This window comes from Corapipo altera, unplaced genomic scaffold (genome assembly GCF_003945725.1).
Source record: "Corapipo altera isolate COAL_440 unplaced genomic scaffold, ASM394572v1 126, whole genome shotgun sequence".
NCBI lineage: Eukaryota > Metazoa > Chordata > Aves > Passeriformes > Pipridae > Corapipo > Corapipo altera.
In genome coordinates, this window is record NW_020884937.1 from 1,184,923 (window position 1) to 1,202,810 (window position 17,888).

The following is a 17,888-nucleotide window of genomic DNA, read 5'->3' on the forward strand; positions in this document are numbered from 1 at the left end:
GTGATCCTTCCTTGCTGAAACAGGGACCAGGAAGTCTGATGTATTTGTTTTTTAATTGACTTTGGCTGCACAGCATTTCAGCTTTATGCTGCAGATGGGACTGCTGTAATCGTTTCGCAAGGAACCTGTCCCATATGAATCATAAATGTCTTGTGGCTGGAAGGTAATATCATTTCAGAACGTATGGGAAGGGCTGATTTATTGAAGGAGTCACACGATGAGTTTTGGGGCTGCACAAGCTTGAGGCTTTCCTTCCAATCCTTGGGAGCACAGCGAGTTGGAAGGGTTGGCAGATTGGATCTGTTTCATTTTACATCTCTGCCTTTATGAGTTCAGCAGGAGGGGGAACTAAACAATTCCTAAAGATTTATGATGTTGGCAACTGTGATAAAATGTTTTTTACGCAACTTTTCCTCTTTCTTGCTTTGCAAGCAACTTCCCAATACTTGTCAGTGCTGACCAAAGCAAATATGCTTTGAAAATCTCTGTGCACTAGGAGGGGAAAAAGCATGAGGATGAGAAAGGCAGCTGTTGTTCAAAGGGGAAGGTTAATTTGGAGGACAGCCTGGAGGCCTATTGCTGGTCACAGATTTTTAGCAGTGAGTGTGTAAAACATGCAAAGTGAGTAACTTTAGTGAAAGGAGAAAATGTAAATCAGCAAAGCTGAAACAAAACCTTCAAGCAAACCTCCTGACTACAGCACTGGATGCTTATGGTGGTGTCCTCTGCCACTTTTCCCAGACAATGTGCCTTCATACACAGGATGTAGCTCAGGACCAGTGCACTACAATCACACAGGACTGAGTATCTTCTCCTGGTGGAACGTGTCCCAGCTCATGGCAGGGGGGTCGGGATGAGGGGATCTTTAAGGTTCCTTCCAACCCAATCCATTCTGTGATTCTATGACTTTATGATTCTGATATTTGCAGAGGACTGTCAGATGTGTTTCAAAAAAACCCCTGTATGCATTGGAAAATACATGAGCACCTGTAAGGGCATTTACAAAGTCAATTAACTTTGATGTATTTCCAACAAGAAACAATGGGTATTAAATACCCCGCCTATATGGGAATGTTTGAAAATCCCATTATGTGCCTATCTTCATGCTTAGAACACAATACACATTGGGCCAAGAGCATGGAAAAATGCACATTATTTTTGGCTGGCAGTGTGTTTGTAAGCAGCCCCCTCTCCCAGGGGTTTGTTGTCAGCACAAGGTACACAACAAGATGAAGGCTAATAAAAGCCATCAGCAGATTTTAAAAGTGAAGTCCAAATTTCACTTGAATGTTGTTACTGTGGTAAAAAAGTAGAAGATGACTAGACTTGTGCTTGGGTTGGTTTGTTTTCTTTCTTTCCGTTTTTATTTTCCCCAAAAATGTTATGCAATCCTTTTGTTAAAGAAAGGCTGCTCTAGATTTGATGACCTTTCTGAAATACCTGCACACAGGTACCTGCTCAGAGCTCTGACCAACCTGATCTAGTTGAAAATGTCCCTGCTCATTGCAGGGGGTTTGGACTAGATGGCCTTTAAAGGTTGCTTCCAAACTAAACTGTTCTGATTTGCAGAACTGAGGCCAATCCCTGTCTGGCTGCTTAATGAGGAGACTTGCAGGGATCCCTGGGAGACATAAAACCATCAGAACTCACCAACTGTGGTCTGTGGTCTGCATTGCTTTTGTTGCACATTGCTCCTGGGTCACTTTAGATGCTGTGCTAGGAAGTAGCAATCCCTGTTTCCGACGCTGGAGGTGACAAGTTGCTGTGCCAGGACCCACCGGTGACATGGCTGAGGATCAACTGGCCTCTGGCTGAACTGCTGAGCTGTAAGTCAGCAACCAGCCACCATCCCCAAGTTCTAAATGAGTCAACTACTAAATCACAGGCAAGCCAGCTGAAGGACACTCTGAATTTCTACTGCGCAAATGTTGCTTTCAGGCTGGATGTGGCTGGCAAGGATTGGGATGAGCCAGGTTAACCACTATTCCCTGCTCAGCCTGGAAGGGGCAGCTCATTAGCCACTGTGCCAATGATGAACACAGCCCTGCTGGACCCTGAGGACACCATCCCTGCAGGGTGCTGGTTCTGTTCCCTCTGACCTCGCCAGCAGCTTTATAATTTGTCATTTTTCTACCTCAGAAGACTGAATGACTCATTTGACACATGCCAATATCCAGAGTGCAATTAACTGGCTCAGCCTTTGACACGACCCCTTGCAGCCCAGGAGAGCAGAGGAGAGACGTGTCAGAGGGGTCGGAGGGTTCATTCCAGAGCCTTTGGAGACTGCTGAGCTCACACAGCCTCCATGGATGCTGGCTGGCTCGTTAGTATCTGGGAAACTCATTAGAGTTTTATGAGTTCTTCTTTAAAGCTTCGGCTTCGCATAGCTTAAGGTCACTACAGCACTGCTCTGTGGTAATTACACCAATGAGAAAGATTTCCTTCCCCTACACTAATTAGCAGTGGAGAAACTTAAGAAACAAACGTAGAATCCAACAGATTCTACGTTGAATTAATTAATGAGTAGAAACCATCTGGGTGATGTAGGTTTTTGTTTTAACTACCTTTTTTGCCATCAGTACACAATTTATAGATATTATCTATTTCTTTTCCAAAAGTTTCCCCCGAGATACTTTTAATCTTCCACCTCTATGGCATTATATGAGAAAGGGAATAAAGTGAACTAGTCTATGAAAATCTGAAGGATTTATGTGAATTCCTCACTCATGAACCTACAACATCTTTTCTGCACAGGGAAACACCATTTTCTGAGCGGTGAACTCAGAGGACTGTAATTCCAAAATTGCTTTGCTTCTTGCTATGGACTAAGAGGAAAGCCTTGTGGTGGCTGTTTGCAGGAGTGGGTACCAACACCACAGAAATAACGAGTCTGACCACAGACTCTGGTGGTCAGAAGAATATGTCCCTTCACAGCTCCTCTCTGCCCAGCTTCTGCTCCACACTGTCCTGAGTGACTCAGGACAGCCCTGTGGGCCTGACCCCCTGGTTGCCCTGGGTGTGCTGCACAGCAGCACTCAAACCCAATCCTAAACTATTATCCTTACATCCAAGCAACTGCAGAGCAGCACTGTTGACTCCCACAGGGAATAGTCAGGATGAGGCAATGTGTTGTCTTCACTGGGGATTTACTGCAAAGGAGAAGGGTGAAAAGATTTAAATAGTGTCAGAAGGAAGCAATTAGTGTAGATCCAAAGTCAGCTCACACTTGCTCTCCCATGCCAGCTGGCACAGGCCTGATCTGCAACACTCAGCACTGCAAACATTTTCCTGGATGAACTTTTGGGAGTCGTGTTTCAAGGACTGAAGCGTTCACGGATGTTCATTTCCATAATGACTCACTGAACACAAGAAGCTTTGTTTTCTTCCTACATAGTATGCTGTAAATCAGAAGTGACTTGGCCAATTTTCTTTACACACACAGTCAAGAGATACACTCACAGGTGGACATGTATGGACATGTATGCACATGTGAATACATGGGTACATAGACACACACACACACATTGTCAGTCCAAGAGATGCACAACCATTTCCTGGCATAGCTGAGACTGTTCCTGCTGATCCAGAAGCTACATCTGAATCATCCCAGATCTGTGCCATGAATGATCATTTTGTTGAAAGGGACTTACGACTTTAAGGAGGCATCACAAAGTAAAGAAGAGAGTTTTCCTTAAAGAGATGTGACTTTATTCATCTTTGCATTCCTGCCAGGAGAAATAAAAGGAAGAAGCTTCTTTTGAAGAGAGGATATATCAGCATGTTTCTAAAACCCCTGAGATGCACATGAAAAAAATACACCAGACAAATCCTGATCATGTTCATACTTTCATAGTTAGTGGAATGACATATAATATCACTACTAGGATAACAGGATAATCCAGACTGTAAGAGACATCCAGTCCAAGCTTGCAGCAGGCTCAGCTATGATCACAGAGAACGTTGCTCAGGGCTTTATCCAGTTGGGTCTTGAAAAATCTCTGGAGATGGGAGATTGCACACCCTCACCGGGAAACCTGCCCCATTGCTTGACTGTCTTCCTGAGGAAAACTTTCTTCTTATATCTGATCTGGCCCTTTCTTGTCACAGCTTATCCCTGTTGTCCTCCTGTCCCACAGCACTGTGAGGGGCCTGGGACTGTCACCAACCTTGTAGGTAGTGACAGGCTGTTATTAGGTCCATCTAAAATCTCTTCATTCTGAAACAGCTCCCCTATCACCTCTGCACGTGGCAAGTGCTCCAGGCTGGAGCATCTTGGTGGCCTGTGGCTGACCTTGCTCTGGTTTGTTACTGTCTTCTTGTACTGGGGTCACAGGGAGCTCCTCCCTGTGGAAACTCAGGAACCTTGGCCCAGAAATTACCTGGGCCAGGGCTTCTCTGTGTGCTCTTGTTCCTGTCCTCTTGTCCAGCCAGGGCTTTTAGTCTCTGAGCTGGGATGATCCCTGAAGGATGCCTTAGGTTCCCAGGTAGCCATAGGCTTATTGGCACATGCCAATACAAATTTGGAAATGCATGTCTTCTTGACATAAGGATGTGTGGCTCACCTCCAGTTCAGCCACCATCTTCATCAAAGGCTACTCTGGGAGAATGGAAGCTCTTGCTTATCTGTCTTGCTCCCAGGTATTTTTCTCCTGGGATGATTTCCAAAGAGCTCAACTGAAACGAATCCATTTCTGAGCAGCCCCATGACTTGATCCCATGCCATGCCTTGGGACAGCATCAGCAGCTGCTTTGGCTGGTGCTTTGAGGAAAGGTGGGCATTTTGTCATCTCAGCTCTGATATGCCAAACGTTGCTGGTGACAGAAGTCAGCTCTCCACCAGTGGAACCAGACAGAGCAGCACAGACAAGAGCATCACCACTGCTACCAGGCAAATGAACTGGGAAATTCTTCCAAACTCCTGTGGGTGAGAACTTACAGAGTGGAAATGGCTGTTTTTATTTTCTTGAATTTCTTTGTACTAATAAAATAAAGGGTGAAACACTTTTATCCTCAAGCCATGTCTAACAGCAGAGAGAGAGTCCTTCAGAGTCTCATTTCTTTAGCCACTGAATCTTACTGGATTCAGTGCACTTTGCATAGAACTCATTGCTGGAATAAAACCCCACCACAGTCTCTCCAAGTGTCTTAGGCTGCCTGGATCTCCCTGCACTGTCTGTAGATAATAGAGCCCTGTTGGCAGAATCCTGGATTAGCTGACCCGACCCTGTCCAATTTGATTTCTCCCTAGGGAATATCAGAGAAGTAGCTGGGTAAGTGTACAAGACATTCCTAAGTGGCGATTTCCACCTGGAAGAGCTTAGAAAAGGTGGGACATTTGCACAGGGTATACAGCTGCTTTTCTGGACACAAAACTAGGAGGCAGCTGGGATTCCTGGGGGATCTGAAGTGAGGCTAGAATCATATATTTAGGCAACTGAATCAAGCCCTCAACGAGGGTAAGAGATGTGTTCCACCAAGCAAGGCCAAGAACTCTTCCTGAAGCAGGTGCCTCCTGAGGGCCAGCTAAGAAGTTCTGCAGACTTAACTGCACAATTTCCTTGGGTATGTACCAAGTGTAATGGGACAGCAGCCACCTGACTTACTGAGACTAAATGTAGGTGCCCTCACCTATTTTTTGGTCTTAGATGTTGCTTGGATATTTATTTTAAGCGAAAACAGGGCAATGCAGAAATAGCCCTGAAAACACTGTTGTAAAGTCCCGGTGTCCTGGCATGGATATATTCCAGTGGTTTGCTGTGAGGTGAACTCCAAGCTCTAAAAGACCATGTGAAATCAAACCTTGCAGTTAAATTTCTAGTGCCAGAGACATGAGTTCACTTCTTCAGCTGCGGAATTTCTTTTCAGCTTGGGCCTACTGGATGTCTGGATGTCTGCTGCACTCCTGGTAGTAACATTAACCTGCAATTTCTGACAGAATCTTCTGCATTGCAAATCCCTCTCTTATCCCAGCATGGCCTAGACCAGAGCAAACACAGAGATAATCTATGTAGTTCTGACCTGTAGATATATCTGTCCCTTCAAACACAAAATGCCAGGGGCTGTGCATCCCTATTGTGATGCATTTGATAAATAAAAGCACTGACCTGGTCCTCTCTCATCAGACAGTCAAATCTCAAAATCTCAAATCTCCCTCCTCCCTCTGTTATCTCATTGAGGCATAGGCAAATGAGTTAGGAGTGTGAAAAATTACAAACTTTTAATTTCTTAATTTAAATTTGCTGTTTGTGTCCAACAAGCTCCAAGTTGAATGTGACCGACCTGTTAGGACAGGATGCCTCCATGAGCAGGGGATTAATATCAGTGTCTTCCAAGATATCTTCCAGCCCCTGAAAACTAGACCAATATAAATCTGGAGATTTAAATCGAGCTTGTACTGGAAAGTCCTATAAAACATCTGAAGAAAATTCAGAATAAGCTTGATAAAGTAGAAAGAGCAAATTACTACACCTTTGGTGAGATACAGCTAATGGGGAATGTATTAAACAACTTGCTTTTTTCTTCCTGATGTTGCAAAGCCCAATGGAGGGAAGAGGAGCACAGAGGGACAGGCATCCAGTGTAACACCATGAGTTCAGAAGAGAGGCAATTCTTCCTGCATTTAAATATCCTCTTGCTCAGATTTTACCATAAGGTAGTTCTTCTTCTTGACTCCTTATCAAACAGGCTTTCCTTCCTGATCTTAGATACAAACCACTGTCAAGACAGGTGTCCTCTTCCTTTCCAGTATAAAGAAAACGATGCCTGGTTTTATTGAAACCAACCCAGAGTAGTGTTTATTATTGAAAATATACAGTATTTTTGAACATCACATAAAAAGCCTGGTAGATACATCTGCTCTAGTTTAAAATGCTCAGTAGATATCTTTCTGCAGCATGTAGCACTATCCTCATAATGCAAACATCCTCTTCTCATTACTATTTTTACAGTGCCTCCCTTTTGCATTTTTCAAACTCAGAAAAGATGTTCTGTTGTCCTTCCCCACCCCGATCCTCCTAGCTGAAAAAAACCAGAGACTTCCCAAAGGCTACTTACATTGTGCCAAAAGCGTGGGGCTAAGAGGAATAAGGATATTTTGTAGAGCACTTAGAGCTATTGCTGTCCTTTGCAAAATCCAGGTGTGCACAGGGCATGGTGCTTGCAAGGCAAAGTGCCCTGTGTTTAACAGTCTATCAAAGGGAGGAATGGGGAAAGTAGATAAATTCAGATTTTTCACATCACCTTCCAGACGCTCTTTTTGTGCTGCCGCAAGTTCTCAAACGACAGTTCTGCAGAGAAGAAACTTTTTACAAAGAAACAAGAAAAGGGGTGGGCTATTATACACCAAACTGTTGAAATCATTGGGAATCAATGTACAGGGTGAGATGGGCAGTGTGTTAAAAACAGTCTTTGTTCACCACAAAAAACCAAAAAAAAACCAAAAAAAAAGGAGAAAAAGTTGATTGTTCCTGCCAGTGTGCTGTCACAGACTTTGCATTGTGAACTTCCACAAAGTGCAGTCAGGATTGAACCTGTTTCTTCTTTGAATCTGTTTTACCACCATCGACTCCAAGAGGCTTTTGCCTGGTTGCCTTAAAAGCAGCATCACGGATACGGGAGATGAGAGTCCACAGGGATATGCCGGGCACCTCACCGAAAGGAGATCAGCGAGGACAAAGGAAGAAAGTTTGCAGAAAGGGGCTTGGGAAGAGTGAAGATCTCCGAAGGCCACCGGGTGGTGCGGGTCTGTGCGGGGTGGGTCACACGGCCGCGGTCTGTTTGATGCTGTGGAAGCTGATCCGTGTGGGAGAGGTGGGGATGGACATGGCACGTGCCACACGCACTCGGAGGGAGTGATGGTCCTGCCAGCGGTGCCACCTCTTCCTGGCAGCAGAACGGACCTGGTGGAAGAAAGAGGAAAGAAGGTGAATACTTGGAATACTCAGGTGCCCCCTGTGAAGGGACAGAGCTGTGAATCTGAAAAATCTGGTATAATAAACCGCCCAGAGACTTTTGATCTTTGAGCAGCAAAGGTATTTATTGACGGTGCTGGGAGCAAGCCAGCTATTGCTGGACAAACTTGCTCGAAGGCTTCACACAAAATCAGCAGTTTTTATACAATTTTCATATATCATTAAATGCATATTCATGTGATTACAACATCTATCCATACATATTAATGACAGGCGCAGTATAGGTGGAGCTCAAGTGGGGCTTGGGGCAGTGCTTCTCTTGGCCCTCGTTTTTGGTGGAAGATCCATTCTTCCCCCCTGGGTCTGGGGGCTAATTCTCATCTTCCTCGGCTTGACCTCCCTTCTCTTCTATTGTTCTTGACCCGCTCACTGAAGCTTGGAGAAGGCCTTGGTCCCAGGCCTGTCTCTTCTATTTAAATCTCTACTTTATCTTACTGCATCTTAATTTATTACCTCTAGGCCTATTCTATGTTTCTTTTACCATTCTTTTAAGTTTTGGTCCAGTAGGTAGGACAGAACGAGTACAGATCAGTTAGATGTTCATAGCTTGTTATTAGGCCCAGATTTCTCAGTTAACTCTGCTGGGCCTGGCTACTATTTCAGCTGGGACAAGTGATGATGTGTGCCAGGGCACTGAAACATTGATTCAGATGCCTAAACAGGGGTGTCTAGTTCGTTGATATCCTCTTGGGTACTTTGGGAAAAACGTGACTTTCACACATGTCTCATATCTGATGTCTTAAACAACCCAGAGCATTTCAAATGGCAATAAAGGCCTAAACTGAATTAGCGGAATCAAGCCCTCGAGACAGATGCACCCGCTGGATGGTGCACCTAAGGCCTCTCTGAGAGCTGATGGAGGTCTCAGAGAGCCCTATCACAGGGGCTACAGCTGCCCCTGCTTCCCTTGTGTCTGAAGAATCACAGGTGATCTGACTGTGCGTTGGTTCTACAGCACAGACACACCTGACCCAGCCCTGTGAGCATCTCGTGCAGGCAGGGCAGAGCTGCTCTGCAGTCAACAGAAGGTCATCCTCAAGCAGCTGCTGACAAATGGGCAAGATTAATCCTCAACTTAAGTGCATATTTTTTTACATGAAGCACAGAGAGAGCCCAGAAACTTTAGCTCAAATATATACATATACAAGCAAGAGAAAATCAGGAAGAAGGAGTCCTGGCCTCAAACACAGTGGGAGGAAAGGCTTGAGGTACTCCTAATTTAGACCGTAATCAAATCCCTGGCAGAGAAGACTCAAAGTCATAACCTGGAATGAAGCACTTAAACCAATTTCTGGATATTCTTGCTGATCTCTGCTTACTGTAGAGAGGAAAACAATTAAGACCCCTAACCAGGCAGCTAAGTAAGCCTACAAAATTAGGGGAGATGAATCTGGGCCCAGCTTCTTGGACAGTCAATGAGTCTGATGTACTCATGACACTTGGAAAAGATGTTGACATTCTGCTGCCAACCTGAAATCCAGTGAACTTTCAAAAAAGAGTATTTTTACATACAACCTCTATATCAAGAAAGGGCCTCCTTTGCCAAAATCACATTTGTTTAGAAGGTGGGGTTATAAATAATATAATGTAGACATTACACCTCAACTCTTGACCCACAGCTCTGTTCCTGACCAAGAGACAGCCAGTCAGTATGTCAAAGGGTATGATTCATCTCCTCCTAAAGCAGTTGCCCAAAATAGGCCAGATATTGTGGTCAGATGAAAAACACCTATATCCTTTAATTACTTATAAAATGAGTCTGGACAACTATCTCAACTTGAGATGTCTAGATTATAAATTTAGCTAAATTTAGACAATACTGACATCTAAGCCTGAATATTTTTCAGCCTTTAATGTACTTATCTTCACTGCATCCCTCTAGAGTAAAGGACTGCTCTTAGCCCTGTTTTACCACCAACAGGATAAGGTTTGGGTATTAATAGCAGTGATGCTGTTGTAGAGGAGACCTCAACCTGGATCAGCTGCCATGGCAACCGTGCAAGGCCTGGGCTGAGCTTGCACAGTCTGTGTGAAAACCATGCTGGGGCAGGTTCTCAGCTATCAGCACCTGAGGGAGGTCAATCAAAGCCATCCTGGGTGTATCTGTCACCACCACTGGGACTGCAGGGGAGATGAAGTCAAAAAGAAAATTGCCCAAAGCTGCACAGCCACTACTTTTCTCTGTTTCTTTTAAAGCCTGGGGATTGTCTTCAGGTGCACTGTGAGGTCTGCTCAAAAGATGAGGAACACACTCCCCAACCCCACTTCAAACCACACTCAACACGCTGTCTAAGGGTGCTCAAATACGTTGAAGAGCTCAACTAGCAAAGGTATTTCCCACCCCAAAGCACACAGTCAGTGTCAGGTGTCCTACATGAGCAGGATAAAGACCTGATGATTAAAACCTACAACAGTTCACAAGGAGGACAGAGAAAGGGGAAACCACACTCCTGCTCTCAGATGGTTTCAATCCTCCCATTTCAGGGACTTGTACAGATCCGTGGTCTGGAGTGCTGCTGCTTAGAAACACTGCAGTGCTTTGGTCTGGCACCAAAGAATTCCCTTTTAACACCAGCTTTGTCCATGAATACACTCCATTGTGGGTTTGTTTGTTGGGCACCTAAGACAAAGGGCATAAGTAACATGTAAATTGTCAGAGCACTGTCATGGGAAATCACCCCACGAAGAACACAGGACCTGAAATGCAGAGGGATGTTGGCTCTCGAATGCTCATTTCTCTCTGGACATCACCAAATGCTGAGATATTGTTAGAGAAAGTTTTCCTTCTTTATTCTGGAGTGAAATTTGTTTTTTCTCAGCAACTAGTGTGAAGAGATACTTAGTCAGTGAAGCCAGATTAGATTCATCATTTGTGCTTCAAATCAAGCCAATCAAGATGGAGATGGAGATGAAGATGTGAGTCTAAACAAGGAATTGTCCAAATGGCTTTTATGATATGGTTTGAGACAGGATAAAAAGTAGTAGCAAAAATTCTGCCTTCTTGTACAGCTGGAGCCATTCCTAATGGACTGGGCACATGGAAATAGACTGCACTTAGAGGGGTGAGGGCAAAGCATTTCTTAATGACAGAATAATTCACTGCAATTGGGATGTGACCAGAGTGCAAGCAGAAAAGATTAAGCTAAAATTTATCTCTTACAATTGAAGTCAGAATCAAAATGTTAGCTTAACTTTAGGTCAGAAAGAAAAAAGGAAAACTGGCTGTGACTACTATAATAAAAAAAAAAAAGACACTAAAAATCTATCACACAATGGAAGAGTAATAGAAAAAGAGAAAGCAAAATTCAAACATGGTTGTTAATCTCCATAAGAGATTAATTCAGTAATTCATTAAGCATTGGTAGAGTCAGGACCATGCCCTAGAGTCAGCATTAGCACATTTATGACCTAAAATTACCAGCACTTGCCTGTAATAGCCCAAAGATGTTACAGACTGCCATCAGTGCTTAGAGCTTAGCAAAGGGGCTCTGGAACACAAATTATCAGCCTCACCCCTATGGAACTGTAGTTGCTTGAGAGGACCACGATTGTCTGAGGAGAGAGCTCAGGTCTCTGGGCTGATCCCTGATCTGCCTTTTTCTTGCAAATTTTCCTCTTTCAGAATTACCCTTTCCAGCTCTTTGTGCTTTGTGTACTGTGAATAATTATAGTTCCTGAGCATGTGGTCAAATCAGATTTGCCAATGTATTTGTGCCTACAGAGTGTGGGCACTGCTTTAGAACAGTCAGGAGAAAGGATTTGGATAATGGGATGGAAACAAATCAGTGGGTGAAAGCTTTTTCTCTTCTGATTGGATCACCTAACCTGGGACTTGTCAAACCACTAGATCACATCTGAAAAATCACTAAAAAACACATTTGATAAAAAGTATTGCTGAAAGCCTCTCCTCCTCCTCCTCCTCAGCAGAATAACAACAAGAATGATAGAGATGGATGGAGAGAAGGATGAAAACATTCAGAGAAGGTTTGCTTTTGATAAAATGACATCAGCTTTGTACTGCTCTTACCTATGCCAGACACTGGCATAGGTAATTTCTTGCAGCCATCCATTAGAAATGAGCTGAAGAAAGAGTCTTCAGTGACATTAAAAATAAGTTTTTGGAAGAAAAATATCATGTCTTATTAACAGAGAGGAAGAAGGCTTGATCCATCTAAAGGGGCCCATTCACTTGGGCCTTGACATAATAATACTAAAACATAATAGTATTGTAGGTGCCCGATAAGAAGATCTGGAATAAAGGAGCTGTCACAGTAGCAGAAGCTGGAATTAAGACTGTTGGGATGCACCATCCTCTGTCCCCAGGGACATCTGGAAGTGTTGACAAGTGCAAGGCAGAGGGACAACAGGTACTCTCTGACTATAGGATAATCATGGTGTTCAGCAGTCTGTGACTGCATAACCCAAATTAAGTTCCTGCCATGCTCAAGTGCAAGTTTTTATTCCCAGAAAACCCGATCTGGAGGCAAATGAAATAAATTAAGATTTCTACACCTCAACGGCCTTTGAAACAGGCTGATTTTTGCTTTATGAAAACAGGTTTCAGCGGTGAATTCATCAAGTTCCACCCACACTTAAGCACTTTGTGCCGTGTTTCAGATCCTTGTGCTGCAGTTAGAGGTAATTGGAGAATAACTTTGGACTTTAAACATCTTTAAGCAGCAGTGCTAATGCTCTCAGAGAGATAGGAGTGTCTTTATATATATTTTTTTAAATAAAGTACATTGCTGAGCAACGACACCTATGTCCTACTGCCCCCTCTGACCCTACTGGAATGGTTTTACAAGGCCCCCCTAGACCCAACCTCTCAGGCCAAAGAAGTTCATGTTACCATTAGATTGAAAAATATTGAACTAAACATCTCCATAAAGATGCCATTATCAGTATTTAATCCCCCTAAGGTCAGGAAGAGAAGCAGTCAAAACAATCTGCAAGGCTCAAAGGAAACAAAAATGAAGATCAGGTAGAACCTTTTTTTTTTGGGTGTTTGGGTTTTTTTGTTTGTTTGGGTTTTTTGGTGGTTTTTTTTTTGTTGTTGTTTGTTGGTTTTTGGGTTTTGTTTGTTGTTGTTGTTTTTTCCCCAGCCAGCCTAAATCTCACCACTATTTATGTAACATTGTTAAGTTTCTTTTTCTCCCTAAAAATACTATCCTTCTTAATTGGTCTGCAATTCCTCTTTTTTTTTTTTTTCCCACCCAGAGTCTTTGGCAGCAATTTCATACAACCTGGTAACAGGAGGAGAGTTTTCCAGCACCTGCCAGGCTGGGATGTTAAAAGTTTATTTCGAAGATCCCAACAGTGCAATTTAGTTATCCTATATAACTGTTTGAGAAGCTAGAACAATTCTGACTAGTTATAAACATTTGCCACATATTTTTTTTTTGGTGGAAGAAAAGGCTGCTCTTTTCTTCTGGGCCACAAAGGACCAGAACTAATCATGAGGGAGGGTGGCCATGGATGCAACCAGCTCACCTCTGATTTTGTTGTGGAGTGCTCTGGAATCATGTTCACAACAGCAGTGGTGTGATGAAAAGGAAGATGGGGTGGGGAAGAACCCTCAGCCCAAGTGGAATTAAACTTTAGCCCTCTAGTCCACCTCCATATTCATATTTATTCAGAGGTTTTAAGGAATGCTTAATGCATGTCCTTTGGGCTCAGGATGATTAATGTGAGGTCTGCTTGGATGGATGGACAGGTGAATGACTAATCATTCCAGTGCTGATTCAGAGCTGGCAATTCTAATGAATACCCTCCCAAGATGATCAGATCAAAGTAAGCCACTTTGAGCTTAATAGGTTCTGAGAGACAGATGGTGTTTGGGTAAAGGGTCAACACACAAAAAAATTAAACATATTTATCCTTGCCTTGCACCTTGTTGTAAGAATAATTTACAGTGGCATCTGATCTATTCCTCTCTGATGATGGTTTCCAAGTCAGCTAATTGTTTTCCATTTTAAATGTTAATTCATAGATGATTATTGATATTGAACAGACAATACCAGAATCTGAGCCCTGCTTGAGTTAAGAATTCATGTTTTGCAGGATGATTTCAGACAAAGGCCTGGTTAGATACGTACTGCTCCAGGACATGGTTAGAAATGAAGGACAGTCATCTTATTATGGATATAGGATTTGTGAATTACAGAATAATTAAGATTGGAAGGGACCTGAGAAGGCCTCTGGTCCAATGCCATAATCAGAGCAAGTCCAGCAAACAAATTCTATCCAGCTTTGAAACTAGGTCAGGATCTTATCCAGTCATTTTGAGTACAAACAAGGATAGAGATCTCAAAACACCTCTGAGCCTCTCTTCTAGCGCTTAAATATCCTCACTATGATTTCTTTTGCCATATTTGAGCAGGATTTCCCTTGTTTCCTTCATTTAATTTCTTTGTGTAGCCCCACATCAAGCACAATCACTTTATAAATGTAGGTTGTGCTTAAACACCATTGCCTTCATTCACAAGCCCCTGTAATGGGGTGGTTGTGTTATGATATCCCACTATGGTTGATAAGGTTTCCAAGGATTACAGAACTCTCTGAGGCATCTGGTGGTTATTGGAAATGCCATAAAGCACCTAATAAGAAGGATAAGTGTTCTCTGGAGTCAGGGATTCTTACTCCTCCATTATCCTCCTGTTTCCATCATGAGGTAGCAGGAGTGGAGCAGCCCTATCACTGAAGTGCCTCTGGAAGTTCACCTGGATGGAAATATTTTGTTTCCTTTTCTGGGAGATGCTGCAGCATCTGGGATCTGACCTTCTCCCCTCCAGGCTCCAACAAACGGGAAGATGTTTGGGCAATGAAGTTGGTGAGGGTTCTGGAGAGCAAGTTCTGTGAGGAGCAGCTGAGGGAGCTGGGGAGGTTCAGCCTGGAGAAAAGGAGGCTCAGGGGGGACCTTGTCACTCTCCACAACTGTGTGAAAGGAGGTTTTATCAAGGCTGGGGGTGGTCTCTTCCCACAGGTAATTACTGACAGAACAAGGGGAAATGGCCCCAAGTTGCACCAGAGGAGGTTCGGGTTGGACATCAGGAGGAATTTCTTCAATAAAAGGGTAGTTAAGCATTGGAACAGGCTGTACTTGGAATATGAACCACTACAAATGCCCTCCTCCCCTCTCTCTCTGAAATATACTTTCCCTCAGGAGAAAACCATCACTAGCAAGAGGGTCTGGCTGACAAGGTAGATACAACACCGGAAAGGGAACTGGAGGGAAGATCCGTCTTCCTTTAAAGGTGTTTTATATGGAATCAGTCAAAGACAGAAGAGAAATGCTGGGAGTGCTGTACCCATCTGAGTGTGAGCAGAAGGTGCATACTGAAGAACTGAAAGACTTTTTACTGATCTGCAGTAACAATTGTCCAACAGGAGTTTTTTTGGGAATGCATTCCTTCGGCACAGCTTCAAGCCACTCGTTCAATCACAGAATCATCGCATGGCCTGGGTTGGAAGGGACCTTAAAGATCATCTCGTTCCAACCCACTGCCATGGACAGGGGTGCCTTCCACTATCCCAGGTTGCTCCAAGCCCTGTCCAACCTGGCCATGGACACTTCCAGGGATGGGGCAGCCACAGCTTCTCTGAGCAACCTGTGCCAGGGCCTCCTCACCCTCACAGGGAAGAATTTCTTCCCAATATCTCATCTAAATCTGCCCTCTTTCAGTTTGAATCCATTCCTCCTTGTTCCACGACTACATGCTTTTTAAATTCTATCTAGCCTTGATGTAAAAAACTCCATCTTAAACTTCTTTTTTTTTTTTTTATTTTTAAATCCAGTGTTACCTGAAACTAAATTCAATCTTGTGACCCCTGAGTTGATATACAAAAAATTTTGAGGAGCACCTTGATTTTTGCAGTCACTGAAAAAGAAGTTCACATTCATTCTTTTGAATGAATTCATTCTTTTGAAGTGGCATCCAACACAAATGCATACATATTTTTCATTACACCTGTTTTCATAACATCTTAAATTCTCAGAAACCTCTCACCATCAATTTTCTTGGAAGTCCTGAGATGATCTTTTCCACTTGGACTAAATGAAATTTGCATAGTTTTGCCCTCCAGTGCTTGTAGATTTTGTCTGTGTCCAAAAAAATACAACTATTTTTCCATAAAGTCTCTAGACAAATTAAGGAGTCAAGTGCCGACAGCTTCTCATGCCCACCCCTGGCACACACAGTTCGTCCAAAACAGCTTCAGAACCTTTCAGATGCAAAAAAACCATACAGAACTGTAAAGTTTGTATCCAAACTGCTTCTTCTCCTCAGGTTCACTGCAATAATTTGTGTGTAAGGTGTTGGTTTGGAAAGAGGGGAGGGCAACGGAGCTGGTGAAGGGTCTGATTAGGAGCAGCTGAAGGGGTTCAGCTGGAAAAAAGGAGGCTCGGGGAGGACCTTCTCAGGAAGGGACCTATAAGGGTCACCAAGTCCAACTCTTGCCAAGTCTGTAGGCAAACTCTTGTTAGGAATGGGCTCTCACATTCTGAGTGTTTTTAAGAAGTTGATTTTGACCTTTAAACCCAATTTTAGTTGTACAGAAGCTCTGAAGCTACACAGACTGAGATGCTCAGATATTGTAACTGCACTGACTGGTACAACATAAAGCTATCAGAAGCCAGTAGAATTTTCCTCTTTATTTCCTCTTTCCTTTTTTCTTTACTTCATGCAGGTTTGTCATGACACATGATTCTGTTTCCTGTGACTCTATCAAAATGCTGCCTTAAGTAGTATTTCTGTTGTTTGCTCAGATTCCAGTAACTGCTATTAATGCTACTCTTGTACCCAAACCAAATGATTTGCACACCAAACAGATTGAGAAATAGTCTCTTAACATTTAATAAACTTCACTGCAATGTGTATGTGCACTTCAAAAATACAGGCAATAAATTAATTGCACAACTGCCTTTCCTCAAGAAAGGCTGGGTTTAATTGTAGCTTCTCCTTATTCTGAGAAAATTAAAATCTAGCACAACTATGCAAAGGGTGTACCCAATTCCAGTTCTGAAAGGGAAGAAATTTTGCATGGGTCCCTCAATAAAAACAACATCATCTCTGCTCCTAGAGAAGTTCCTTTATGTCCTGTTATTCTCCTTCATTCTCAAAATTACTTCCAGCCCTTAGCTGTGATTTCTAGACACAGAAAGCACATGCAGGATCTGGCTTGTAAATGCTTGTGTCCTGCTGAGAAAACTCAGCACAATGACACACTGAGCCTAAGGAAAAAAAACCCAAATCAGTAGTCTAACTAGGTTATGCAGGATTTTTTTCCGTGGCTACCTAGTGAGCAGAACATCTCTACAGCCATTCCTTCACACCTGGGGAGACCCACAATGATGTTTCCTCTGTCCTCCACCAAAAGCAGCAGCTTTAGTCCCACAGTAAAAGGAAATACATAAATTGTGAAAGGCCAAGTGTGCCTTTGAGAAAAGCTGAAGTAATTCACTCTCCCAGACACGAAGCACTAATTGAAGTTCTTATGAAGGACATGTGTTTTTTGAAGGCAATCCATAATTTCCGAACTCTGCTGCAGACAGTTATTGGCAGTTTGTAAGCACCCAATGGCATGTGTATCAAATATGGAATGGTAGAGATGCAGCTGAGATGACAGCATTGTTAAAGCTTTAAATTGATGGATTTTCTAGTGTTTTTCCCTGTGTCATCATTCAGAGCAAGCCTGGCACTGTCGGGGATGAGTAACCTGATAAAGACTATTACATGCATTTAAAGAACCCAACTCTGTCATAACTGGGAAACTTCAAGTATTTAAAACCTTCGGAGATAGCAAGTCATGAGCCCATCTATGACAGAGACAGGAATATCAGGAATATATCACTGAAGAGAAAATAACACGGCTTCAGTAGTATTTATACAGATTTCAGGTTACTGAAATGCTGCTCCTCAC

General features: G+C 43.1%; 1 protein-coding gene across 2 annotated transcripts in view; it reads right to left on the reverse strand.

The window, feature by feature from the left end:
- Positions 1–6,752: 6,752 nt before the first annotated feature.
- Positions 6,753–17,888, reverse strand: part of CRHR2 (corticotropin releasing hormone receptor 2) — a 141,474-nt gene continuing 130,338 nt past the window's right edge. For both annotated transcript variants that reach the window (XM_027660632.1, XM_027660633.1), the window contains one exon: positions 6,753–7,898. In XM_027660632.1, the coding sequence (XP_027516433.1) occupies positions 7,758–7,898 (141 nt within the window). In that variant the 3' untranslated portion in view covers positions 6,753–7,757. The remainder of the gene's footprint in view (positions 7,899–17,888) is intronic.